Source organism: Tetrahymena thermophila (assembly GCF_000189635.1).
Source record: "Tetrahymena thermophila SB210 genomic scaffold scf_8254670, whole genome shotgun sequence".
NCBI classification, from domain to species: Eukaryota; Ciliophora; class Oligohymenophorea; order Hymenostomatida; family Tetrahymenidae; genus Tetrahymena; species Tetrahymena thermophila.
In genome coordinates, this window is record NW_002476437.1 from 49,171 (window position 1) to 77,011 (window position 27,841).

A 27,841-nucleotide genomic window follows, 5' to 3' on the forward strand; every position below is an offset into this window, starting at 1 on the left:
TTAGGAAGGATACTCTTAATTACTAAGAAATAATTTTGAATTTGATATGTTAAATTTTAAAAATATAATAAATTTAAAAAATTAACAAAATTAAATTGATGGACTGTTCTACTTAATTTAAAATATGATACTTTTTAGAGAAAATCAATAAATAAATATGGAAAATGTTTATTAATAAGATACGCAAAATCAAAATAATTTCAAAGATTTTAATATTTTAACTATCAGCTTAACTTTATTCATTTATTTTATTATTTTTTCACTAGCTATTTATTTAATATTGCTAATTTAGAAATACTAAGAAAAAATTTTGATGACTATAGCAAGAATATAAGTTTTTGAGTGTGAAAATAACTCAGCTATTTATAAAAAGTTTGTTCAAACTCTTAAAGATCCATCATCATCTTGGCTACAAACTGATTTTATTTCAACTAAATTTTTTTTACAAATTACTAACGAAGATAAAGAAAACCACTAAAATTCTTAAAATAGCCCAAAAAAGATGAAGTAGTTAGAAAAAAAGCAATCTTTTATTAATTTTGAAAGTAGTTTAGAAGCATATTCAAAAAGATCAAAAAAATTAAAAAGAAGTCAAATGATTTCAACTTCTTTTACTCGTTAAAATTTGACTAAGTGGAAAAAATTAATTACCATAAGTTTGATTTGCTTTCTATCAATCGGATTTTTTAGTGTAAGTAACTTGCTAATTAAAAATTTTACTGATACTTTTAATTAACCCTCTCTTATTTTCTATTAATCCTCCTTAGCTGTTTAGAACTTCTTATAAATGAAAGCCTTTTCTTAAATTCTCTCTAATTATAGATATATAACTCAATTCTAAACGGATTTTCCTATAGTTAAATTGAATTAAACCTTTGAACATTTTAACTAATAAAATTATCAAGTTCAATAATTTATACCTTAATTCCTTAAGGATTTCGAAAAGCTTAGTTTATATTCTGAGTCTTAAACTAATTATTTAAGCAATATTTTATAGCAACATTTATGTGATTAATTAGAAAATAATTAACAGCTAACTTTGGACTGCTCTAAATTTTCAGAATCAGAAATTTAACTTTTTTAAGGTGGAGCTTTAGGGATTGTAAATAGGTATATATATATATTTAACCAATATTCAAGTTTATTCAAAAACGACCTTGAATTAAAAACTCACATTTTATAGTTACAGTAATACCTAAATAGTACTGACTATTTTGACCTTTTTATTGATCTGTCTTAATAAATTGATGCTATTTTAAATAATTTTATAAGCACAATATCAAAAATCTGTTTAGATTTTACTTCACTTTTAAGTCAACAAATTTAGCTTTATCTTATAATTTTAGGACCTATTATCTTTATTACTTAAATATTAGCAATTTTTTATATAAAAGGAGTATTTTATAATGAATTAAGATGTTTAATATTTGGACTAACCTTAATACCTTATTCTAAAATGCAAGAAGAATCTACTTTATAAATCATTAAACAGCTATTACAATAGTGAAATGTTCTAATAAATTAAATATTTTCTTGTTTTTTATGTAATTTGTATTTTTAAATATTAATTTTAACAACTTTTAGCATACGATAAAATAAAAAACTAGTTTTTTAAACATTTATTTATAAATTAAATCAAAATACTTTTATTAATAATAAAATTTCTTATCTATCTATATTTTTGTAAAAATAATTTTTTAAATTAGAATAAAACCTTAAAGGAGCAATCATTAATAATTGAATATTTGCAAATTTCTTATTTCAAAAAATTTTGAAAACTAAATATTGAATTTATATTGTTAATTATAAATTTTTTTCTCCCTCCTTAAAATTCAAAAACAAAAATGCTTGAAATTTAAAAATAATAAGCATATTTCTAATATATTATTGGTTTTCAAACATAATACCTTTTCTTAAAACTTTTAATTTAATATTATTAAAAACTCTAAACTTACATTTTTAGTGCTGATTAACCAATAGAACGATATTTATTTGCATAATTTGCTTGCATATTTATGAGTAGAGCATATTTAATATTTCATTTTTAATATCAAAAGCTCTAAATTTTAAAAAACCATTACCATTTTATTAATATTTTTGATTAAATAATTAATAAAATTTCATATCCTAAATAAAATATGTTTTTTTTAAATAACATATTAATATGAACAATAAGTATTTATAAAATTATTATTTACCTCAAAATATTACTTGAAAATTAATTTCTTTGATTCAATTGAAATTTGAAATATAATCAATAGCAGTTAATAGAATTAATAGGAAATTTGGCTATTCTATGAAAAACTAATTAGAATGAAATTTGTGGATCTAAAGAAAGTATTTAATTTATGAAATATATTTATTGATTGATTGATAAAAAATGAGATAGAAATACAGATTACTTATTTATTATCATCATACACACAATTTATTAATTAATTTAAAAAAAAAACAAAAAAAGCTATCTAATTAGTAATTCAATCAACAAAAAATTAGCAAAAATAAGTATAAAGTAAACAGTTTTAGTAATATAGTGAGTGATGGGTACTAAAAAAGTAGAAGTAAAAAACCAAAATAAAAATGACGAAATACAAACTAAAAATAAAAAAGGCATGCTAGATTTGTTTTTTGAGACAGTTTTAGAAATAATTGAAGACAAGTACACATACAGCATCCATACGAATTTCTTTTGTTTTTTGATTTTGATCTACATGGTACAAATACTAGGATATGTCTTTTAATCTAATATTCTTGATTCTTAAAAAGAATAAAAAATGAAAACTTTAGGTTAAATATCAGAATAAGCTACAGGAACCTATTTTTTATTTCTAGATGGCTAAGAAAGAATGATCATTTGGACATTTTTCATAGCTTAAGTTCTTATGTATGCATATATTATTTACCTGATATTGATTACTTTAGCAAAATATTTTAAATTAAAATCATGGTTGCTTAAGACTAGAAAGATTAGAAATTCAATTAACAAAAGACTCACAATATACTTTCTAATTTATATATGGTTACTATCCATACCTAATCTTGAAATTAATTCTGGAGTTTCAAGCTGTGGATAATTTGGATATTTGAGCTAGTATAATGGTAGCAAATGCTATAAAAAGCCTGTTATTTATGTAGTTACTTCATACCTAGGTTTATTCTTCACAATATGCACAACAATAACATTGCTTTTTTTCTACAGAACTTATGAATTTAATGATACAATTCTGCTTAAAAGAAAATTTAAACATATTTAAGTAGTTTAAATGTCACTATACTTTGCTGCTATATTTAACTATTTCATCAATTTATTTCCAAACAATTTCTAATATATAACTATTGAAGCTATATCAATACTATATGTATATGATTCAATAGTAAATATACCATTTAGACATAAGAAACTTGCAAAATTTTATATTTGCATTTCGATCTTATTTCTTTATTTAAGTTTGGTTTTTATTTTATGGTAAAAAAATATTTTCTTTCTTTTCAAAGACCTTTTTTACACAAATCTAATTATTTCATGCATACTCTATGGCTTTTCTTCTTCTATTTGGTAAATTAGATATTCTCAGGTGATGCGTATAAATTCAATAAATTTTGAGAAGTAATACCACTAGTTTTTTATTTTTTTATTCAATTTAATATAATGATATTTTAAGGTGATCAATAAATATTAAAAGATAACCACTTATTCTTCAATATCTTCATTAAATTAGTATTTATTTTGTGGTAAATATAGTAAAATTAAAACAGATAAATTTCCCACAAATCCTTATTTTCTTTTTTTCAAACTAATTTTAAAATAAACCATTCCATTTTAATAATTTTTATAGACACTATGGTCATTTAGATTTCTACCTTGAGTAACTCTACCTTTTGGGGCAAAATTCTTCTACAAACGAATAAGATAAATTTTATTTATTTGAATAGCTCATCTATCACCAGAATAATTGCAAAGATTTAGAGTGTATTTGTAAAGTGACAACATTCAAAGATGAAAAGGATAATTTAATAAAAGATGATCTTTTTAAATTAATAGATAGTATTTTCATTTGGAGCTTAAAGCATCCTATAACCTAAAAGAATATTAGCAATATTGAATACATATCTTTAAAGTATATAACATATTTAACTAAATATAGAAATAATTCTTTCCAAGCTTATTACAATCTTAAAAGTATTCTAGCCAAACACCAAAATTTAAGCTTATATTTTAAGACTCTTTCAAATATTCTATCATCTAAAATAGAAGAAGAAATACTGCATTAATAACAAAATAATCTTAAAAAAAAATCAAATGAAACTTAATTCATCACTTAAGTCAACTAAATTAAATTAGTAATAGAAGCAGATAAAATTGAGAGAAAATTTATGCCATTGTTGATAGAATTTGCATAAAAAAAGTATGAGTATTACTACATTCTAAAAGAATAAAATATTTCTTTATAAAATTTCTTAGACTTAACTCTTTCTGTTTCTTCAAAAGCCCTAAAAATCTAAAAGATTTACTCTTAATTATTTGTTAAAAATTTAGATTACCCTTTCTTCAGAAAATCTTATAGAGTATCTAAGGTAAATTTAATAATCATTTTTAAAATTATTTAAATATTTTTCTCTCACTAAAACATTTTATGTAAATGATATAGTTAAGGCAAGTTTACAAAGTCATAGTATTGAATGATTTATTTGCTTCTATCTAAGATGAAATTTACTTGAATGAAATTTTAAGGAATGATTAAAATAAATATTTTGATTAAGTAAGCAATACAGCAGTTTTAAGAGGAGATGTAATCTCAATGAAAGTGAGTTTTGCTAAAAACTAAGGAGAAATAATTAGCAACAATTTGTCTAAAATAGCAAATTATTTTGGGTACACTGATAAGGATGTCTATAAAATTAAAAATATAAAATCACTCATGCCAAGCTTTATAAGTGACATACATGATTTTTTTATGCAAAGTTCAATATAAAAAGGATTTTCTTATCTATTTGGATAAAAGATGCAAGTATTTGCAGCAGACTCTTAATGTTTTTTAATTCCTATAAACCTTTTTTTTACTTTTTCATTTGAAAACTAAAATGACTGTTGTATTTATAGTACTTTGCTTAAAAGAGATACAAATAATTCTTATATTTTATTTGATCACTTTGGAAAAATTTTAGGAACCTCATATAAAGCATTTTCTTAGCTTTTTAAAAGTAAAATTGACAAAGAGGAAAATGATAAGCTCACTAATTTTTAAAGAGATAAATAAGTATCATAATTCTTTTCTCAAAAGTAGCAGGTAATTTAATAAAAAATTTTTGAAAATTTATTACATTTTAAAAAAATTTTTCAAATATTTACTTTTTATAAGTTTTCCTATTTATATTTTTTTTAAATTAAATAAAATAGATTGAAGAATATTTCAAAGATATATCACCATCTTAAGTTTATAATAATTTTTCTATATTTTTGATAATACCATAGATCTTAAGAGTTATTAGAAAGCACTATGAAGAAAATGAATAAACAAGTTAAATAACTGAAAGCAATAATCTTAATTAAAATAAATAATGTACAAATTTGTGTCAAAATAAAATTTATAAGATTAAGATACCATATAATTTTCAAGATCTTAGCACTAAGCTCAATCAATTTTTAAGTTAATTCACTAGCTCAAAAGATAGAAATTTATTTTAATCTGGGATCGATTTCGTTTCTTACTACAGATAGATATCACAGTTCTAGAAGAGAAATTCTAATGTAATAAAGCTTTATTAAATAATTATTATTATTTACAAATAAAAAAAATATTACATATCATAAAATAAAGAGCAATTCATAATTTTAATTAGTTAAATTCAAAATATTAAACACTTTTTAAAAAGTTTTATGAAAATAGTAACAATCTGTATAGGGAATTAGATATTTCTTTTAACTTATAACTTATTTCTTACTTCTATGAATAAAATCATGTTAAAAAAATCAGGTCCTTCTATTGTTTAGAACTAATAGATACCTTTTAAAATAAGAATGACGCAAAATTTAATCCTTTTTTAAGAATGAATCATCTTTAAGAAGATCAAGAGAATGTTACCACAATAGAGAACACTATAGAATCTAGTCATTATTCTTAAAAATTTTAAACAAATATGTCACAAGATCAAAAAGAAAATAGTGAAATTAAAGATAAATTATTTTTAGATTAAAAAAAGTAAATAGATTTTATATCTCTAACTAATACATAGAATTTTATTAAAGAGAATAGCACTCTTTCATCTGAATAATAAAAAAATTAAATATAGTAAGAAGAAGATATTGAGTTTGTTGATAAACTTTATCCTTCTAACTTGAATTAAATTGAGTTAATTTAAAAATTTAACGACTATGATAATAGTGTTTAAAATTTAAATGTTTAAACAAATGATCCTTCTTTGTTTGCTTCGCCTTATTTTTAAGGGTAAACAGATAACTAAATTTAATCTGTTCCCTTATAATAGTCTTCTACAAGCGCTTAAATTTCAGAAAAAGAAAATGCCGATAGTGGCTTTTCTTAGAACTACAGTATCTACAAATAATATACTTTTGATTAGCAAAAAAACAATATACAAGAAAACACAATTTTTAATATGATTCAAAAAGTAAAATTACATTTAAAACAATAATAAATTTAATTGATCATTTTTATTTAATAGAATACTCAAAATATAGTTGAATCAGATCCAAAAAAGTTAAAAATGAATGGTTTTCCTATTTTATAAAAGAAATCTACTGATGATGAAGATTTGATAAAAATATCATCTGATATAAAAAATTTAGAATAATAAAAAGATATAAGTAAGTTAGATCTAATAATGCACACAAGTAAAATAAATATCAGCAAAGTTAATATGGATAAAACTATCTATTAAGAAATTAGTTTTAATACTTAGCAAGATGAGTTTTTTAATAGAGAATAGAAGTTTAATTAAACAGTTTCAACATCAAGAGTATTAATAGAGTAAAACATAAGTGATAGTTCTCCTTAAAATACAAAAACAAAGAAATAAAGTGATGAAATTTAATTCAACTAATAAAGTTAACATTAATTAGAAAATAAAATTTAAGATGTAAATGAATAAAATATTAATAAATATTTTAAGAGTGAAAACCAAGTATTTTAGCTTATTCAAAATTTGTAAACAAAAAACTCCTCCTAACACTCTCTCAGCTCATTACTATTAAAAACTAAAGGCCGACTAATTAATCAAATTTAAGATAAATCTAAATCACATATTACTGTTAAGATATTCAATTTAATATCATGTAAATTATTAGCTATTTTTATAAAAAAACTAAATTATATTTTTATTTAAATAATTAAAAGTATTCATCATAATAGCGTTTATTTCTCTGATTATAATTTATAGTATAGTAATTAATACTAAATTTAACATAGCGACTGATACTTTTTCTGTAAGTAATTCGATTTCTGAAATTAACCAGCAATATTTTAGAGCCCTTTTATCTAGTTTGTAGTTATACCAAGTAAATAACGGGTTATTCTTCAATATTGAACCAATTATGAGCAAATATAATTAATTAAACCAATAGCTAAATTAGTCAGTTTACAGCTTTAAGAAGAGTTATATTTAGTTTATGTCTAACTATATCTCTTATGACCTGTTCTAGTAATAAAACATTTAAGTAACGATCTTTAATAATAAGTAAATAAACACCATTAATTAATTTTCATCCTCATAAAAAGCAAAGATTTTCAAACAAAATTTTATTAAATTTTTTCCAAATAATTTTTAAAATAAAAAAGATATAAAATTTTTATTATTGTTTCAATCATCTTTTTTTAAGCACAACAATTAATTAGAGATAATATAAAATTCAAATTTTATTTAGAAATTAATTTCATTTTTAAAATAATTAGGAAAGGATACACTTAAGTATTAAGAAATAATTTTGAATTCGATATGTTAAATTTTAAAAATATTATTAATTTAAAAAATTAACAAAATCAAATTGATGGACTGTTCTATTTAATTTAAAATATGATACTTTTTAGAGAAAATCAATAAAAAAATATGGAAAATGTTCATTAACAAGATATTCAAAATCAAAATAATCTCAAACATTTTAATATTTTAACTATTAGCTTGACTATATTCATTTATTTTATTATTTTTTCACTCTCTATTTATTTAATAATGCTTATTCAGAAATACTAAGAAAAAGTTTTAATGACTATAGCAAGAATATAAGTTTTTGAGTGTGAAAATAACTCATCTATTTATAAAAAGTTTGTTTAAATTCTTAAAGATCCATCATCATCTTGGCTACAAACTGATTTTGTTTCAACTAACTTTTTCTTACAAATTACTAATGAAGATAAAGGAAAACGCTAATCTTCTTAAAATAGTCCAAAAAAGATTAAGTAGTTAGAAAAAAAGCAATCTTTTATTAATTTTGAAAGTAGTTTAGCAGAATATACAAAAAGATCAAAAAAATTAAAAAGAAGTCAAATGATTTCAACTTCTTTCACTCATTAAAATTTGACTAAGTGGAAAAAATTAATTACCATAAGTTTGATTTGCTTTCTATCAATCGGATTTTTTAGTATTAGTAACTTAATAATTAAAAATTTTAATGATATTTTTAATTAACCCTCTCTTATTTTCTATTAATCCTCCTTAGCTGTTTAGAACTTCTTATAGTTGAAAGCCTTTTCTTAAATTCTCTCTAACTATAGATATATAACTCAGTTCTAAACGGATTTTCCTATTGTTAAGTTGAATTAAACCTTTGAACTTTTTAAATAATAAAATTATCAAGTTCAATAATTTATACCTTATTTCCTTAAGGATTTCGAAAAGCTTAGTGCATATTCTGAGTCTCAAACGAATTATTTAAGCAATATTTTTAAATAAAATTTATGTGATTAGTTAGAAAATAATTAACAACTAACTTTGGACTGCTCTAAATTTTCAGAATCAGAAATTTAACTTTTTTAAGGTGGAGCTTTAGGGATTGTAAATAGGTACATATATATATTTAACCAATATTCGAGTTTATTCAAAAACGATCTTGAATTAAAAAGGCACACTTTATAGTTACAGTAATACCTAAATAGTACTGACTATTTTAACCTTTTTATTGATCTGTCTTAATAAATTGATGCTATTTTAAATAATTTTATAAGCACAATATCAAAAATCTGTTTAGATTTTACTTCACTTTTAAGTCAACAAATTTAGCTTTATTTTATAATTTTAGGGCCTTTTATCTTTCTTATTTAAATATTAGCAATTTTTTATATAAAAGGAGTATTTTATAATTAATTAAGATGCTTAACATTTGGGTTAACCTTAATACCTTATTCTAAAATGCAAGAAGAATCTACTTTGTAAATCATTAAACAGCTATTACAATAGTGAAATGTTCTAATAAATTAAATATTTTCATGTCTTTTTATGTTATTTGTATTTTTAAATATTAATTTTAACAACTTTTAAGAAAGCTATAAAATAGAAATCTAGTTTTTTAAATATTTATTTATAAATTGAATAAAAATACTTTCAATTAAATAAAATTTCTTATCTATATTAATGTTTTTGTAAAAATAATAATTTTAAATCTTTTATATATTTATTTATTATTTTTTTTATTGGCATATTGCTCTTTGTATATATTTATAAGTAAATATTTTTTATTTTTTTCTTTTGGAATTTATACAAATTTAATAAATTTCAAAACATAAATAAATTCATTAATTAAATAAAATCAAGCTTATTTACTTCAAATAAAGGTGTTTAAAATAAATAAAAATATTTTTAGAGAAAACTGAATTGATCCTAAGTGTTTATATTCTGGAAAAAGTATTATTTTATAACAAAGTGGTTTAATTTATAGATTTATTAAGAATGTTTTATTTTAAGAAGAAAAATTTTTTTAAAGAGATACAAAAATTTCAATTACTTATTTATATTTATTTTTTGCACTTATACAAAGATTTAGAGTAAATGCAGTGACATGAAAGCATAATAAATTAGTTTTAGTTATAGTTTTATAATTTTTTTCATTTATTTATAAAACCTTGTCTACAATTTATCATATCTTCGACTTACTTTCTTTGAAGATAGCAATTACCTTATTCTTCTTAGCAATCTTAGCTAGGGCATTTTATTTTAAAGTATTTAAAATCATCAAGGTATTATAAATATGTTTTGTCTTACTAATTTTGTTTTGTTATAAGCTTTTAGACATAGTTATAACTGGTCTTTTTAATTAGATAGACAACCAAACAGTTAATGCATATTCTCCTACCACATTCAAGAACACTTGTATCATTTTTTTGTTCCTAAGCTAGCTTTTTACATATTCTTGTTAAGAAGGGATAAATATGTATTTTATCCATGCAAAAAATTAAATCTTTGCTAACTAATTTTTGAAATGTACTATTTAAAGCTTCTTCTTTTTAGATAATCTGTGTGTATAAATTGTATTGTTCTTATGTTAAATCTGGGTCAATTTGTTAAGCTTTCTAGAAGGAAGGTATTTAGTAATTAGTCATATCTATTATACCTTTTTTTTATTATTAGACTTAGTTGATATATTACATTTGCTGCTAATCAAATTACTACATATTTTAGTTATAATAAGCTTATTGATTATATTATTGGTTTTAGTTATTATCAATCATTTAACCATTTGGATTATTTAAATTATTTGGATTTTATTGATTGTAAAATTCACCATTTTGCTAATATTATTACATCTAATTATAATCATATTAATTTTAATATTGCATATTCATTGAATTCACTTGCATGTCATTAGGTTACATCTGATAGTTTTCCATTCCATTATTTCCTAGTTGCTAATTTTGATTTTGTTAACTATAGTACTATTAATTTTGTTAATACATTTGTTGATCAGGTTATTAGTATTATACATTTTAATTGTAATCCCTAAAATAAATATTCAAAAAAGAGATGTCAAAACTATTTTTAAAAATAAATTAAACACATACATCATGTTCTGATTTTGTTGCTAAAAGTTGAATTAATTAGCTTAATAAGCATTTTAATTGAAGTCTGTCTAAAATCTATTATTTTGCACTCCTTACTTGAAATTATAATTTATTTAGCTTTTTTGATATTAATGATGAGTTAAATTAATATATCGAACTTAAATTTACTAAAATACCTTTAATATTGCTTATTTTAACTTATTTAATTCATTTTTAATTAAAATGTTTTTTCTTTTGAGATTTAAAGCGTATATTTGTTTGTACTAAAAAAGTATTCTTTCTGCTTTATTTGCGCTTATAATTGAATTTAGTATATTTTATTTTTCTAATTATTTTATTAAATGAATAATTTCTTTTTGTTTTTTTCTTGAAAAAAGTGTTTGAATCAAATAGATCTAAATATTTTTTCCCTTAGTTAAATATTCTAATAACTTGCATCATTTAAAGTTAAGTTGAAAGAATATTTAGTATTAAAAATACATAGAAATATTTTTTTCTCATAGAATTTTCAAACAAATTTATTTCTTAAAATCTTTCTTCAATAATCATACATAATATCTATTTATTCAAATATTAACATTTTACCTCATAATATTTTTTTTTAAATCAATTTTTGTAGAAAAATTAAGATTAATTTTTTGGATCTAAAAAATTTTATTGAAATATTTCTAATTTAATTAAATAAGTAAATTAAGTTTTTGATTAGATTTTTCATTCAAATATGCATATGATTTTTTTATTTAGATTTTATTGACAAATTGTAATAAAATAATTAAATTTAAAATCTTATCAGATGGAACACAAAAAATTATTAAAATTAACTAATATCAAAAATTGCAATTTAAAGCATAATTAAAATAAATACAGAATTATATTAACAAATTAAATATTTATATTTAATCAATTTATGTAGAAATATAAGATTATTTTTTTGGATCTAAAAAATTTTATTGAAATATTTCTAATTAAATTAAATAGGTAAATTAAGTTTTTGATTAGATTTTTCATTCAAATATGATGTGTATTTAGATTTTATTTACAAGTAGTAATAAAATAATTAAATTAAAAATTTTATCATACGGAACACAAAAAATTATTAAAATTAACTCTTTCCATTGGGGGAGTTTGTATAATATAAAATTTTTGATAGTCATTTGCAAAAAAATTTTTTTCACAAGCAAATAGCCTTATTCAAAATAACCCTCAAAAGTTCTTTCCCCCAAGTTAAAGAGTTAACTAATATCAATAATTGTAATTTAAGGCATAATAAATAAATACAGAATTATAATAATATATAAACATAATAATATAGTCATAAATAAAGTCATTAATTTAAGAGTTATTCAATGGAAGATGCTTACGATAAGATTAATTACAAAAAGTCTTCATTTACATCTAAAAGTTAGTGAGCTAATTTTTAAGGAGAGTATGCATTCTTTACACTGTTTAATCCACTTATTGAACATGTACTTTAGTAATCATCTTGATCTATATAATTAAAAGAGTGTTTTAATTTTATTATTTATTTTATAATATTATTGAAATTAATTTTATCAATTAATTTACCTTGTTTTAAACGAGACGGTCTTTTAGAAGATCTGCAAGATTGGATATCACTTTATCTGTTATGTTCAATCGATGGACGAGGCAATTTATTGCTACTAACAGTACTGCTGTTTTATATTTGTAGTAGCTAGCTTTCATAATTCTTTAAATTTTATTAAAGCATAATATTTTCAGCTGAAAGATTTTCTATCCTCTATTTTAAACTTACTATTTCATTTTGCTTTTGCTACTGCTCTTGTATTATCAAACTTGAGCTCATATTTTTACCTTCTATATTTAAAAAAAAATAAATGATAAACTTTAATATTTAAAAAACGAATTTTATTATTTATATTAATGATTTTTGATATAGAGATCTGATAATGAGTTGAGGAGGAAAGATAGATATTATAATAAAAAATAATTCAATAAATGTATATTTGAGCTATCTATCATCTTTAAAGAATTAGTAAGAAGTATTAAAAGAAATGAATTTTTTTTAAATATTTAAAAATTGAAATATTTTTTTGAATATATTTATATAATTACTTGCTAATTATGAATTCATCAACGAAAGGGAGTTAAACTCTTCAAAGACAGCTTACTATTCGTAAATGCATTCTTGTAGTTTGTCTTGAATGGCAGGTCTTTTCATTTCAAACTCTTCTCTTAGCATCATCAATGGAGTTGGTAATTAGACATGAGAATGACGAGAGAGTACTTCATAAGCCTGTAGAATCATTTAACCCATGACTTTTAAATCTTCACATGATTATATTCTTCCATTGCACTATAAATTATTGAATAATAAATTGAATAAATTAATTTTTGAAAATATTTGATTTTAATTTTACGTGAATTTGTAGCTTTTCATAGAGATTTTAGTTGAATTAGATAGAATATTGATGTCTTTCTTATATTTTTTCAATAAACTGCAAGAAATCGCATCCAAACAATTATATTATTAGCTATTTAGTTTCCTTTTAAATATCTTCATTCATATTTTCTTCATAAATTAAGAACTCTATTTATGGAAGAGTCTAATGTTATTGATCTATTAAGCACTTTACTGCCTCTTTACCTTTATTTATTTGTAAGTCTTAAAGTTATTCATTTTGTTTCTTTAGGTCTACAGATAACTAATCGATTTCTTTCTATTTCAAAAATACTTGATTCTGATTTTTTAAAAATAATTGTTAAATATAAATAATCATAACATGCAAATTTTGTATTTCATTTTGTAATTTTTGTTTTAATAGTTAATTTTTTTACTTCTAGATTTGCGTTTTTTTTGATTAAGTCTGATGAAGAATCCTCTTTTTATTGCAGGGTAATTTTAAGTTGCTCAATATTTATTTTTCCTGATTCTAGAAGCCCTAAACATTCATCTAATTCCTTATTTAAATGATTATTATCATTTGTTAACGATTTTATCTTATCTTCAAGACTTTACTTCTCTTCAACTTCTCTCTTCATAGATTGGAACTATGAATTGAGCCTTTATACAACTTATTTGTCATGTTGTCTTTGCTCTTCGATATCTTAAATTTGCTTAATTTGTTGATTATATTTTTGTTAAATTTCATTGTGCTCCTTTAAAATTTTTTTATTTTCATTTTAAAGTGTTTCACATTCCTTTTGAGTTGATTTTAATTATTAAGTGATTTTTTAGAGATCTTTTTCTAAATCTGCTTATTATTGATTAGCTGCTATGAGTAGCTGGCTTGCTTACATATTGTTATTGGAATTTTTATTTTACTGTCTAAGTTAATTAACTTCTTCTTCTAAACTATGTACATTTTTCTGTAGCAATTAGCATAATTTCAATTGCTCAACAAAACAATGCTTGTATTTAGCAACTTAGTCTTCTAATGATTATTAGATATTATCTAGCTCATTGTATTCGTTTTCTAAGGCTTCAATCTATTATCTGATATCTAAGAACTTATTTCCACTCTTTGCAAATATTTAGCTATTACTTGTATTTGAGTTCTATATTATTACACTTTGGTTGGCTCTTTAAGGGAGAGGAGCATTAAATAGTTAAGAATTAGCCATTTATTAATTTGAATGATCAGATGTAACAACATTACTTTAATACATAGCCTCACACTTATTATTTGCATAGCCACTAGGAGTCATAGAGCGATTAGTGCCTTGAGGCTAGTGCATTTTATTAAGAACCATAATTGAATGAGATGTCGAAGAAACAGAATTATGTCTATTTATTCTTTTGCTAAGAGTTGTCTAACTGTTAGAATTTATATTGTTGCTTAAAAAAGCTTAATTTTATAATTGCTAATCATTTCCATTTGTAAACTGGTTGCAGGAGGCATTTTAAGTGTTAAGATTTTAATTTGCATAATCTTCATCAAATTCAAGCTGCTTTTTTACCATCAGATCAGTCGTAGGCAGACCTATATTGGACGACGATGAAGCTGAATGATCTAAATTATTTTATTAGTGCTTTAATTATGAATTATGTGGAATATTAGCACCTTAATGCTAGTTGATAGGAGTCAATTAATTCATAAAAAAGTTAGCTTAATTAGGATTAATATGACTTTTTTAGTTAGAATTACCAATTTTTAACTCATCAAAATTATCTTTTAAACGATTAAACTCTTTTTAAATATTTGTAATTTAAATAAATTTAAGTTTTCTTGATTCATCGTAGGCATACATATCATTCTATAATAAATCTTATTAGTAAGAAATAAAGTCTTCATATATCCTTTTACTTTCCTCTAATATCCATCTCAAGTCATTGAAACGTTGAGTGTATCTAGTTACTTTAGATGTCATAGAATTTATCTAAAGGTTTTTTTCTATTAATTCTTCTTCCAATTAATGGATTTTTTTATTTTTTTCGTTAATTTCTCTTTATAAATCCTCCATCTTTAACTTTAAAGGAAGAGAATTACCTGTATCAAGTACGATAAGTTTCTCTACTTCATCATAAAGTACTTGAACTAAAAATTTAAGAGCAACTTTATTTTCTTCGTCAAAAAAATTGTAATAAATTTATTTGTTATCATTTATTTTATTTGCTATATACTTTAAATGCTTCGTTATACTTTCCCTATTCTATGTTTTAAACAGCTCCATTCTATTTTTTATATCTTGAAAAAGAGATATTTTCCTATTTGCATTATTACCTAAACCACTGCTACTATTTTAATACATTGTAGAAACTTTATGTTACGAAGAGGAAGCAGCATCATCCTCTATCTCTGTATAGCTACCAAATCTTCTTTGGAAATTCTAATTAATATTTTAATTGCTACTGCTATTAATTTATTGATTTTATGCTATAATATCGTAAGAAGATTATCTTTGGTTATTAATTTAACTCTTTGAACTGCTCTAGTAATGATTTTAATAATTGCTTAATTGTTAAGATTCATAATCAATTGTTGGATTATTCGAAAAGCCTCCACTAAAAATCTAAGAGTTTTCTCCTTTACCTCTGTTTAATTCTAAATCTTCTGCCATATGCCTTGAAACGACTTAAGATTTTTATTATCCTGAGGGTGAATAGCTTGTCCTGCTTACAACATACGACTATTTAAAATCTTTTGCTATGCCATTGAGTAAATGAGTCATTTCACTAAAACTCTTTTCATATTTTTCCAGATTGTCTACTCTCTTCTAAGCCTAGAATTTTATTATTTAAGTTTAAAATTATTTTTTTAAGATAAAAAAAATTATCATTTATTTTAAATGATTAAAAGTTTTTTTACCTCTTCGACTCTTTCTTTCAAGCGAAATACATTTTCTTTCTATTTTTAAATTGCATTAATAAAATTATTATTAATTTCACTTATTCAATAATTATTTACATTTTTCTATGCTTCTTTTTGAATTATTAAAGAATTTTTGAGTTTCATTGATATTGAACTTGTAGGAGGTAAGCTATTCTAAGTTGTTTATGAATTTTAGTAATTGCTATTAATTTATTACTAAGAGGGAGCTGTATATTATTAATTTGAGTAGCTCGTTTGTATAATCTAAGAGGAGCGACCACCACCTTTGGATGTATTTTATTTTAAAGCAAAATTTTGCTGACTCTATGTATGATATGAATTTGCATAATGGTCGGGAGTTGAACTATACTAAAAACTGCTATGTCTCATGAATTTAACTAAAATATTAAGTCTTTTTCAATTCAATACAGATATTAAATGTAACTAAAAGAAAGAATTATGTCTTTTTTTATTCTTTTTTTTGTGCTAATTATTATTTTGAACCAAAGAAATGGTGAAATACAATTGGTATTTTTACTATCAAAATATTGCGAAATTAATTAAGGTTGATTTTAAATAATAGTAATAAAAATAATGAAATTATTATTATTCATTGATTTCTTCTTAATTTTTCATTTCAAATTACTTTTTGAATTCACAAACAATTCTTATTTCTTTACAAAATTAAAAATTTCAAAAATCTTTAAGGTTAAACATAATAAATAAACAAACAATAAAAAATCAAATTTCTATTGATTTTCATTAGATTTCATTTTCAAATGGTTGAATTTGATTGGATAAACCGGCTATATAAATTTGAATAATAACAGCATGATCATTATACATTCATATTTGAACAGATATTCTTAATTTCATTTTTACTTTCATCTTTATATTTTTTTTAAATATGCAAATAATTTATTAAAAATAAAGCACAAAATAAATTTTAACATTTTAAACAGATTTAATTATTAAAAGAATATTTTGCTTAAACCATATTTTTTTAGGTTTTTGTGAGTATTAAAAAAAAAAAATTTGCATTCAAGAATTAATTTTGTAGAAGCAATTAAAAATAAACAAAAGAAATTTTATTTCGCATAAATACATATGGAAAATTACTAAATAATTAATTATTATAGTTATCAGTTAGATTGCTTGCATTTGTGAGTTAATTAATATATTTGAGGTAGCTAAAACAATCAAAGTAATTTGAAGATAAAATAATTGATAAAGATGTACAATATAAAGAAGGAGAAGAAATAGATAAACTATTCTTCGCATTGCACATTACCAAGTTTAATAGTTCTTCCATTTACACTTTAAATGTTTCTGTTATTACCGTGTCCGCCAGCAAAAGTAAGATCACCTTGTATATACTTTTTTATGTCGTTATATTAAATCTAAGAGATGGGCTAAGATTGAGGGAATATATACCAATTAACACTCTCATCACAACCTGGTTGTGTTAATGATCCTTAGTAAGAATAATATTGATTAGTAGAGTCTATTGTGCCATTAAATACAGTAGCAGGATTAAAACTAAAATTAGTGCCAATACTTGAAGGAGTCCAAACGTTAAAGAAATTACTCGATTAAGTAGAATCAATTGTATAAAATATACTAACAACTGCATTGTTAAGAACTGCTGGAGTTTAACCAGATAAAGTTGCTTAGAACTCCTTTTTAATAGAGAAATAAATTTATAGTTCAATATCATAACCACTGCCATCTATTGAATGTTCTGATGGAATATGGACTTATATTTAGTTGGCTTCATAACCTACCAATATTCCATTTATATCTTTTGCATATAAGGAACCGAAATCACCTGCAGAGGATAAACCAGATTAATCTTTTACAACTGAGGTTTACACATTTTGATTATACAAACTGACATCTATGGTCATCTTTTTTAATAAAAATAAATATGTTTTATTTTCAATTCAAATTATTAATTGAATGCAAAACAACCTCTGTTTTTATAAATAATTTATATTTGAAACCAATAAAAAATTTTAATATTCAACAACTTTGATCATTTTACTATTTTTTGAGTTTTATTTTTACTTTTGATAAAATTTTGAATTTTTAAATGTAATTTTTTCTTTCTACAAGGTTTTTGCAGATCATCCTAGTTTGAAATAGCTATTTTTAAATATCTCAGGTATTTTAAAACAAATATAATTGAAACTCATTGGTTTATTTCATTTTACTAAATATTTAAATGACTAAAAAGAATTTATTTCATTAAAGATTATTACACTATTATCGCATGTTCCTTAAATGTTTGAAATATCAATTGGAGATTAACTTTAACCAGTAGAACAAGTTCCTGTCCAATCAGATCCTCCAGATTTGTAATTGTATGTTATCTATCCTTAAGCTATTTGACAAAGTATTAAAAGAACAACAAAAATTTGTAAAACCATTTATAATTTAATTTTCTGCCTAATTTATATTTTTATATTTGTTATACCTACTTCTCTATTTTTCTATTTTTCTGTTGAAATTATATTGCCTTTAAATTAAATAATTTATATAGATTATTCATCAAAGTTTTTAAATTGATTCCTATTTCTAATAAACCTCTTTTCTTCTACCAATCTATTTATTTAATAATTGGGTTCAAAATCAATTATTATTTTAAAATAAAAAGGGATGACTTTTTATTCATCTTTAATAAATTATTAAAATATGCAATATTTAAAGTATATTTTAACTTATTATAAAAGAGAACATAATAAATTAATATGTAAATAATTAATAAATTAAGCATTTTTATTTTAGAATATATTTTTAGATAAAATTCATTAAACTTAAAGGTTTTTGATAGGCCTATAACTACATATTTTTGGATCTTTATTTATTGTTTCAGGGAGATCCCTTATTTCTTGCTATAATAATTTTTCTTTACAATGTTGCTACTTTTATTCGTTATTTTAATTAGTATAAAACTTCTCCATAAATATTAAATTTTCCATGTAGGATTCAAAATTATTTACTACGTATTCATCTAAGTCTGACCAAAGATAAATATTTTAAGCTTTTGAACTTTAACTTTAGATTTTGGCTTCTCTTATTTTAATTACATTCTTAATATTATTTGGAGGGATTTCATAGTTAAGGATGATCAGGTAATCCAATTAATTAATATAAGTAAATTCTTCATCTTTAAATTATAACTCAATTGGATAATTGATAGGAATAATTGTAATATCGCTAGAACACGAAATTAAAATTTAATCAATAGTCAGTATTTCAGCTTTTTGAAGGCTTGTATGATAAATTTGATTTAATTATTTAATTAGAATTAAAGCAAATCCTTTCATCATTTGTTTTCTTGTATTTTTGGAGAACATCCAAAAAATAGATTTTTTCATTACATAACTTATCATTTCCTCTGTTTCAGCTCCAAGGAGTGCAATTAGAGATTTAGAAAATTAATGAAAACTAGAAAATATTGACTTTAAATGAACGTCCAAACTATAACATGTGACTGAATAAAAATCATCTTCGTTTTGATTTTATTCCAAGTATTGCTACTTATATTATTCTAAATACAATTTTCTTTGATTAGTAATTGATTCAATATCCTAAATATTATATTTAAGATAAAGCATGTCAATTTTTTCTTTTATTAGTATTATTTTTGGTTAGGCTTCGTCTAATATATTAGCAAGAGTAAAATTATCTTCATTTTAAGTGGAGTAAAGAATATTTGTAACCAATCCATAATCAAATGTTATATCTAAACAACCCATCTAAAACTAGACAGACCCGTCTCTAAACTTATTTGAAGACTAAACAATTTTACAAACGTTATAATAAGAATAGTCAGGTATCTATTAAATAGGATCACTGATATCTATTAACAATCCACCAGCAAGATGAAACAGTTTTTTTAAGTTTAAAGATCTTTGTATTGAGTAATAATTTATCATCTTAAATTAGCATTAACCTCCAAAATTTTTACTGTTGATCTCTTACTATTTTTTCTTCTTCTTTTTAGTAATAGCTTTACTGTTTATAATTATCTCTATATTACCTTCATATGGATTATATTTATTTTATAAAATATCTTCTGATGAAGTTCTTTGAGAATTATTTTCACTACATTAAATACTCATATATGTTTTTCAATAATTTTTTACTTGTTAAATATAAAGGTCTCAAATTTATTGTATTTATTGAGTTATTGTTTTGGTTAATATTATCTTTATTTAATTAAAATAGATAGTCATTATATTTCTGAACACACCAGTAATAATAACAGTCTATATAATCATTATATTTATTGGTTACTCAATAGCATTAAGTGTATTATAATATTGATTGCTTTTAAATTAACAGTATTTTCTAAAATATTTTGCTGTAATACTAATCAAAAATTTCTGATATCATATTCTCAATTTTTTAAAAAGAAATAAGTTATAAAGAGAATTAATAATATTTATATTCTAATAAAAAGTATATTTTTTTTATAATTAAATAATAATTAATGAATTAAAAATATCTCAGCAAAAACTACTAAAAATATTTATTTGTATTTTCAAAATATAAAACTTTATCAATTCAAAAAATCTATTTTTTTAAATTAAACTTATATTTAAATAGTTAAATTTATTCATCCATTTATATAATTTATTTGAGTATGAATAAATGAGAAATTTATTAATAAAATAAAATAAGTTGAGTTATAAATTTAATAAAGAAGACATTTTATTATAATGAAAAATTAATGTGTTATTTTTTATTCATATATACCTAAAACCACAAGGCAAAGGATTTTAAACTATTTACTCGATTTGTAATTATTACTCTATTTATTTTTAGTTATTTTCGTTAATCTTCTTGAGCTCTTTTTAATAATATTTTTCAAGAAAAATTTAACTTTAAATACTGTATTCGAAATTTTCTATTTCAATTAAATTTGAATATTTATAATTGTTAGGAAAAATCTCATTTTAGGGGGCTTTTTTAATAAATTCTTATCTAATTTTCAGCAGCTATTCAATATGCCAAGGAGTTATATCATATTCAACTAAACAAAATTATTCTATTGTATTTAATAGAGGGTACTATTCAAATTACAACTCAGGTGGATATATGATTGGGATAGTTTAAAATCTACCTTTACAAACTATTTTAATTTAATCAAACGTCAATAGCTCAAAATCTTCGATTTCTAATATTAGTCCAGATTGCTATTTCTGCTGAGCTTATATGTTACATTTCATAATTTATCTTCTTGAGTTTTGGGTTAAAACTTTTAAAAATGCTATCTTTGAAACATTACACAAGACATTATCACTTTCAAATCCGAGAAGAGCAATCATCGATTAAGAAAATGAAATATTAGAAACAGTAGTTGTTTAGTTTGTTAAGGATAAACTTACAGTCGCTATTTAACAGAATCGATCTTAGTTGTAGATCTACTCTAAAATCTACTTTCTTTATTAATTTTTGATATTTTACCTTTTATTTATAATTTCTTCCAATTTTTAGTCACCACACAAAAAAGAATTTTGTAGGTCTTAGATTTAAGCACTAAGCATGTAAATTAATTCTTAATGTTTTTTCAAAAACTTAGAGAATTAGTATAGCTCTTAGTCTTAAGAATTTTCCTAATAATATATCACAGATTAGAAATTTTTAAGAGGACTAACGCTTGTGAGTTCAAATTAAGTTCCATAATTATCTCTTTCTATAAAAAGAGCATTTCTCTACTCTCTAAAGATATCTATTCCCATATCGTTTGTCGCATCTTTCAATTCAGCTAAAATGTCTCCTGCTAAAAAAAATACTTTTTAAGAAGGGATTTATTTAATAATGCTTGTTTCGTATTGAAGTTTTGACTGTATCTAAGTTAACTCTTATAAATTTGTAGAACTGTATGTATAAGCTATTTTCTTCATTTGCAGCTTAGGTTTTCTCCCTCTTTTATATGTTTTTTTGCCATCGCTACATTTGCTAATCTTTTTTTTAAATTAAAATGACTGTAAAGACCAAGATTCATCCTTCATGCTACTTGCACTGCTCAGATTGTCTTACGACTAATCCATTACTTCCTCACTTTTCGAAAATTAATCTTTATCCTTTGGTATCTTCTCACTTTCAATTTAACTCATTTCTTCAATAAATTACCTTAATTAATCTTTTAAAAAAAATTAATCTATCTATATATGTTACTTATTATGATTATTTTGTAAAGACTACTCAAACTTCAATTTGTATTCCTGTTTGTAAAATAATCAAAAATATTATATTAATTAAATATCAAATCTCTTAAAAAATACTCTACTTTTTAATTAATATTTGATATTTTCAAAATTAATTCCTAGGCTTGGCTTCATCAATGTAAGTGACCATAAATAATTTTTACTTTATAGTCTACTAAAAAAAATTAGTACATGAGATGTAATATCATAAATCTTTATTTAATACTTATGATAATTGTTTTCAGCGAAGAAAAATTCAGGTCTTAACTCTAAAAGCAATACAAAATATTATAGAAATTAATTATAGATCAAATCTCTAAAAAATATAATACTCTATAAATAATATTTGATATTGTACATATTGTAAAATATTAATTCATATTTTTTAATTCATCAATGTAAGTGATCGATCATACATTATTTTTATTTCATAGTCTATATCGAAAAATAACCAATTGAGATTTAACACCCAACATAATTCTTCTATTTTAATAGAATTAAAAAAGGTAAATTTAGTGTTTTCTCTAATTTATTTAGAGTCCATAGTTTCTAAAATGTGGACCAAAATATACCATTATAGCGATTTAAATTTTTGGTTATTTGTAATAAAACTAAAAACTATGCCAAATTAAATTTTCGTAAGAGAAATTAGATCTTAAAAATTATCAAAAATCAAATAAATTTTTAGTTTTTTTTAATTATAATAATTTAATAAAATATACAATAGAAAGTTTATTTAATATTTGAATATAAAATATAAGTTAATAGATACAAAAAATTTAAATAATGATTAGTTGTTTTGGTACTTCATTAAGTATTAAGTTAAATGGTTTATTATGATGAACTACTTTGTTAGGGTTAATCTATTTATTTATTTAAATCATCCATTTCCTTCTAATAAAATTTTTCTAGAAAAATTTAACTTTGCATACTTTGCTAAAATTTATCATAATCAATAAACCCATTATAATCATAGTTATGAGGAAATGGTTGATTTTATGGAGCATTTGCAGCCATTTACTATCTTATTTTTAGTACATCTTAAATTATTTTAAAATTAATTTCATGGTGAACAAGGATGAATTTTTCAATTTTATTTAAGTCAGGGAAATATTAAAATTATAAATGCTTAGGATAATTAATATTAAAGCGCCTAATTCGAGTTTTGCAAGTAATTTTTATATTATCAATAGTATTAAGCTGAAAGTCATCAATTTAAAGTTCATATTGATCAAATCCTTCTTAAGTAGCTTTAATACAAAACTCATCCATTTTATTCCTTGTATTTTCATCTAAAACCTTCAAACTTCCATATTTAAGAAATTCATAACAAGTGTCATCATAATTACCTCCTACTAGTGCAATTAATGGCTTAGACATAAAGCGGTTTGAAATAGATTTTGTTTAGTTTTCAAATGATAAGCTCTCAGTTGTAACAAGGCAAAAGTCATCATCAGAACAAAACTCTTCAATGAGCTTTCTTCTTTATTCTTTAATAAATTCAGATCTTTCTTTTATGATATATTGCAAATCCTCTATCCCATTCAGATAAAAGTTCTAAATTTCTTAAAGTTATGAGCTAATTTTAAAAATTACTTATTAATGTTTTTTTAAGTATTAAGCAAACTCATATGAATCTTTATCTTAGAGATTTTCTAAGTAATAAATAGGTTGTGAGAAATCTTTTAAAGGGCGAAAGCTTTCAATTTCAAACGAAACTCCTTTTTTAGTCTTTTCAATGTATATGTGGTTTCTATGATATTTATAAAGCTAAATTCTATCTTCATTTTCAACTCCTTTCATTTCAGCTATCATGTCGCCTGCTAAAAAAAACAATTTTTGAGAAGGGACCAATTTTTATATCGACAGATCAAAAAAGCTTGTATATTATTCAATGCTTAGATAGTTATTGATTGAATTAACCCCAAAAATAACCCTTTTTATTTGGTTATTTTGTCTTTCAGATTTTTTTTGCTTCTATGAATCTGGTTTTGAAATCTTTTTTTTGATTAAAGAAATGGGAGCAGCTGGATACATTTCGCTGTTACTATCTTCATCTTAAAGAGTTTCTTCATTGAATTATTATAAACTTTTTGGAGAAATACTTAGATTATCTTAAGCTAAAGCACTCATTTTTCTGTTTTATAGCTTTTTTTTTGATTTATAATTTTTGTGTTTTTGCTAACAAACAAACAAATAAATAAACGAAAGGTACAATTTTTTACAAAAGATAAATTCTAATAATAATCAATAAATATATAAGTAAAGAAATAAGAAGTACAAACTTCTTCTCTTGTTTTTGTCTGTAATATGATCAAAACTAACCAATGACTAGCTATTTATTTTTATGACTACAATTCAATTATCAATAATAGGATTTTTATTAAATCTAAATTAATCACAAATTTTCTGTTCTTGCTGCACTCATTGCTTCATCTTACTTAATAATTAATTAATACTAAGTGCTAAAAATATTTTACTGCAGATAAGATATTTAAACTTAATGATAAAATAAATACTATTTTATAGAAGTAAAATTCTAATCTAATCTAAATTTAAATTTAAATTTTTGAGAAAAGAAATAGAAGCTTTCGAGATTAAATTATGTTGTTCTTTTATTCTATAGAAATTCTTTTTTCTATGATCGTAGATAAAATTCTTTGTTAAATATAACTTTAATTTATTTGAGGTAAATCGCTGCTAAAAATTATCTTTCTAGTTCATATAATTAACAAAAATACAATAAATTAAATAACTCTTTTAGTTGTAAATTACATTTTTTTTTATTTCACTTATATAGTAATTTAATATTCATGTACCTGAAGATAATTTTTATGCATTAACAAATTTCTGATGAATTAAAAATTATTATTTGAAATTAAATATGTTAAATGCTAATATTTACACATAATTATTACAGTATTTTTCATGTTTTATTTAAATTTATGCGCTTCTTACTAATTCGATAGCTATCACTTTTTAATTTTCAAATTAACTTTCAAGAAATTATCATAAATAAAATATTTATTGTTTGCAATAAATTTATATAAAAAATATGTATTTTCTTAACAAAACTAAATAAATAAAATAAAATGATATTTTTCAAACCTTATACTTACTTTAGCCTTTAATCAATTAAACTTAAGCATTACAATCAAATAGTGAATTAAAATTATAAATTAAATAATTCAAATTAAGTTTGTTATTTATCATTAGTTACAAATAAAAGAAAGTAATATATCTTTATTCTATATTGTATAATGTGAGGTAGATAAATATTTTTAAATAATTTATATTAATTTTTATAAAAATTATTTTTTTTGTTCTTGTTTTAATTAACTTTTTAAATAGCTACACTGTGAAAATCAGTAAATAGTGTCATCAACAATAGATTTTTCATACAACTCATAAAGATAAGACTAAAAAATGAAATATAATGAGTATTAAATGAATCAAAAAGCAAAAACTGATATATGTGATGCTATTAAAAATTGACTATGTTGTTCTATTTTTAAAAAGCAATAAAAGTCAATTATATTCTTAAGATTTTTAATTTATAAATTTAGAATAAATTTTATTTTTATTTTTAAAATGAATTTTAATTTGAAAAAATCTATTTTCTATCAATTTGCATTATTTTCTTTTATATTGTTTGTTTGATTATAAAAAATAATTTTTTTAGAGCTAATAAATGACTGACTGATATTAAAAAGATTAAATATTTAGTTATAAATCAATTTAACAAATTAAATAATTCCTATTGATAGTAAGCCTCTAAAAATTTCAAATTTTAGTTTGTATTATTAAATGATTCATAATCTATAAAATTCTAGTACTAATAATTTTAAGGAAATATTTATTATTGAGGTGATTTAAATACTTAGCTCCTTCTGATTTGCATTACATTTTAAATATTTTACAAATCGATATGATAATTAACTAGAAGAAACATCTCTCTATTATTTAAATGTGTAAAAATAGGAAACTATAGTTCACTAGGATAAATAAGTGGAATAGCTTCTACTGTTTTATTGCATATTATTTTAATTTCATCAAAAGATTCAATCTCAAAATTTTCTATTTTTACTACAAATGCTGCTTTATTTTATGAGTGAGCCTTTTAACTTGAAAACATAACTTGCTTTGTTGAGTTATTATTAAAAACTTTAGTTATTGCGAATTTTAAATAATTAAGAGAAGTTGAAGTCTCACTTTCTATTCCTAAAATAGAAATGAGTGGGTGCGTCATAAAAATATTTGATGCTGTGCTTGTTGAATTTTAAAAAGAAAGACTGATAGACACAAGCATTTAGAATTAATTATCGCTGCAACGCTAACTAATTATTTATTTTCTCTATGCATTTCTGTAAGCAGATCTTTTATTAAATAAAATTTGCATATCATCTGCTCCATTCGAGTAGAACTTCTATATTTCTAACATTTAACAGTTTATCATATGAATGATTCTTTGATGTATTTTTAAATATTCTGAGAATTCATAGCTATCTTTGTCTTACAAGCTTTCCAAGCATTATATTATATATGCTAAGTCTTTTTAAGGATAAACGCTTTCTAATTCTAATGATATTCCTTTGGAATATTTCTCCATATACACTATATTTCTATATTATGAATATGTCCAGCATCTTTCTAGTTGATCAGCTCCTTTTAATTCAACGATAATATCTCCTGCTAAAAAAAAAATCTTCTAGTCAGGAATTTATTTTAAAATTTAAGTATTGAAATCTAGTTATTATTTTTTTTGTTAAAAATAATTAGCTGGAACAACTCCATAAGTTGCTGATTTCATATCTTAATTTTTATTTAAAGATGTATTCTAAATTTAAGGATTTTTAATTAGAGACTTTTTCTATATTTGACTCGAACTATTTGAGCTTGAACCTTGATAAATGCTCTCTTCTTCTTCAACATTTGAGGATTTCTTTTGATTTAAAAAATTTAAATCTATAGAATTAGCTAATTTAAATTTCATGTTCTTAAAACTTAAATGAATAATAATTTATTATTAAAAATTATAGCTTATTTTAATTACATTCTTCAAACAATTTTTCTTATAAAATGAACAATGTGTTTGCTTCTATTTCAATTATAAATATCATTCTAATTTTGATTAGTTTTTTAAATTATTCTTGTGTTAAATATAAAAAATTTAAATGAAATCCATCCATCTAATCACTTTTCTGGTAAAAATTAATTTTTATTTTTTAAAAAAATTTGCTAAAATATAAATAAATATTCAATCAATCATATTCAATAAATTTTAACATTTAATAAATAAAATAATAAAAAAATTAATTTATTAATT

General features: G+C 21.8%; 8 protein-coding genes across 8 annotated transcripts; 1 reads left to right on the forward strand and 7 right to left on the reverse strand. All coding sequences in view use genetic code 6, as the record gives it.

The window, feature by feature from the left end:
- Nucleotides 1–6,048: 6,048 nt before the first annotated feature.
- On the forward strand, nt 6,049–9,411 carry TTHERM_00770590 (hypothetical protein; the record flags this gene model as incomplete). Its single annotated transcript, XM_001013851.2, has 5 exons — nt 6,049–6,627; nt 6,682–7,291; nt 7,401–7,513; nt 8,197–8,599; nt 8,672–9,411. The coding sequence occupies 5 exons, from the start codon at nt 6,049–6,051 to the stop codon at nt 9,409–9,411; spliced, it is 2,445 nt and encodes an 814-aa protein (XP_001013851.2).
- Nucleotides 9,412–10,052: 641 nt separating this feature from the next.
- TTHERM_00770600 (hypothetical protein) lies at nt 10,053–11,373 on the reverse strand (the record flags this gene model as incomplete). The annotated part of the gene is made up of 3 exons (XM_001013852.4): nt 11,183–11,373; nt 11,007–11,123; nt 10,053–10,944 (listed from the first exon to the last, which is right to left on the reverse strand). Exons 1-3 carry the CDS (start codon nt 11,215–11,217, stop codon nt 10,053–10,055), a joined length of 1,044 nt encoding a protein of 347 aa, XP_001013852.3. The 5' UTR covers nt 11,218–11,373.
- Nucleotides 11,374–12,330: 957 nt separating this feature from the next.
- Nucleotides 12,331–16,687, reverse strand: TTHERM_00770610 (eukaryotic-type carbonic anhydrase family protein; the record flags this gene model as incomplete). The annotated part of the gene is made up of 7 exons (XM_001013853.2): nt 12,331–12,494; nt 12,573–12,842; nt 13,101–13,341; nt 13,406–13,726; nt 13,824–16,208; nt 16,295–16,333; nt 16,394–16,687. 7 exons carry the CDS (start codon nt 16,685–16,687, stop codon nt 12,331–12,333), a joined length of 3,714 nt encoding a protein of 1,237 aa, XP_001013853.2.
- Nucleotides 16,688–17,496: 809 nt separating this feature from the next.
- TTHERM_000770618 (eukaryotic-type carbonate dehydratase) lies at nt 17,497–18,819 on the reverse strand (the record flags this gene model as incomplete). The annotated part of the gene is made up of 2 exons (XM_012797071.1): nt 18,559–18,819; nt 17,497–18,204 (listed from the first exon to the last, which is right to left on the reverse strand). The coding sequence occupies exons 1-2, from the start codon at nt 18,724–18,726 to the stop codon at nt 17,497–17,499; spliced, it is 876 nt and encodes a 291-aa protein (XP_012652525.1). The 5' UTR covers nt 18,727–18,819.
- A 285-nt stretch (nt 18,820–19,104) lies between these two features.
- Nucleotides 19,105–20,424, reverse strand: TTHERM_000770619 (eukaryotic-type carbonic anhydrase family protein; the record flags this gene model as incomplete). The annotated part of the gene is made up of 1 exon (XM_012797072.1): nt 19,105–20,424. The coding sequence occupies one exon, from the start codon at nt 20,422–20,424 to the stop codon at nt 19,105–19,107; it is 1,320 nt and encodes a 439-aa protein (XP_012652526.1).
- A 627-nt stretch (nt 20,425–21,051) lies between these two features.
- On the reverse strand, nt 21,052–22,425 carry TTHERM_00770620 (hypothetical protein; the record flags this gene model as incomplete). The annotated part of the gene is made up of 1 exon (XM_001013854.1): nt 21,052–22,425. One exon carries the CDS (start codon nt 22,423–22,425, stop codon nt 21,052–21,054), a length of 1,374 nt encoding a protein of 457 aa, XP_001013854.1.
- An 897-nt stretch (nt 22,426–23,322) lies between these two features.
- On the reverse strand, nt 23,323–24,750 carry TTHERM_00770630 (hypothetical protein; the record flags this gene model as incomplete). The annotated part of the gene is made up of 1 exon (XM_001013855.2): nt 23,323–24,750. Exon 1 carries the CDS (start codon nt 24,646–24,648, stop codon nt 23,323–23,325), a length of 1,326 nt encoding a protein of 441 aa, XP_001013855.1. The 5' UTR covers nt 24,649–24,750.
- A 1,498-nt stretch (nt 24,751–26,248) lies between these two features.
- TTHERM_000770639 (hypothetical protein) lies at nt 26,249–27,508 on the reverse strand (the record flags this gene model as incomplete). The annotated part of the gene is made up of 1 exon (XM_012797073.1): nt 26,249–27,508. One exon carries the CDS (start codon nt 27,506–27,508, stop codon nt 26,249–26,251), a length of 1,260 nt encoding a protein of 419 aa, XP_012652527.1.
- Nucleotides 27,509–27,841: the final 333 nt, after the last annotated feature.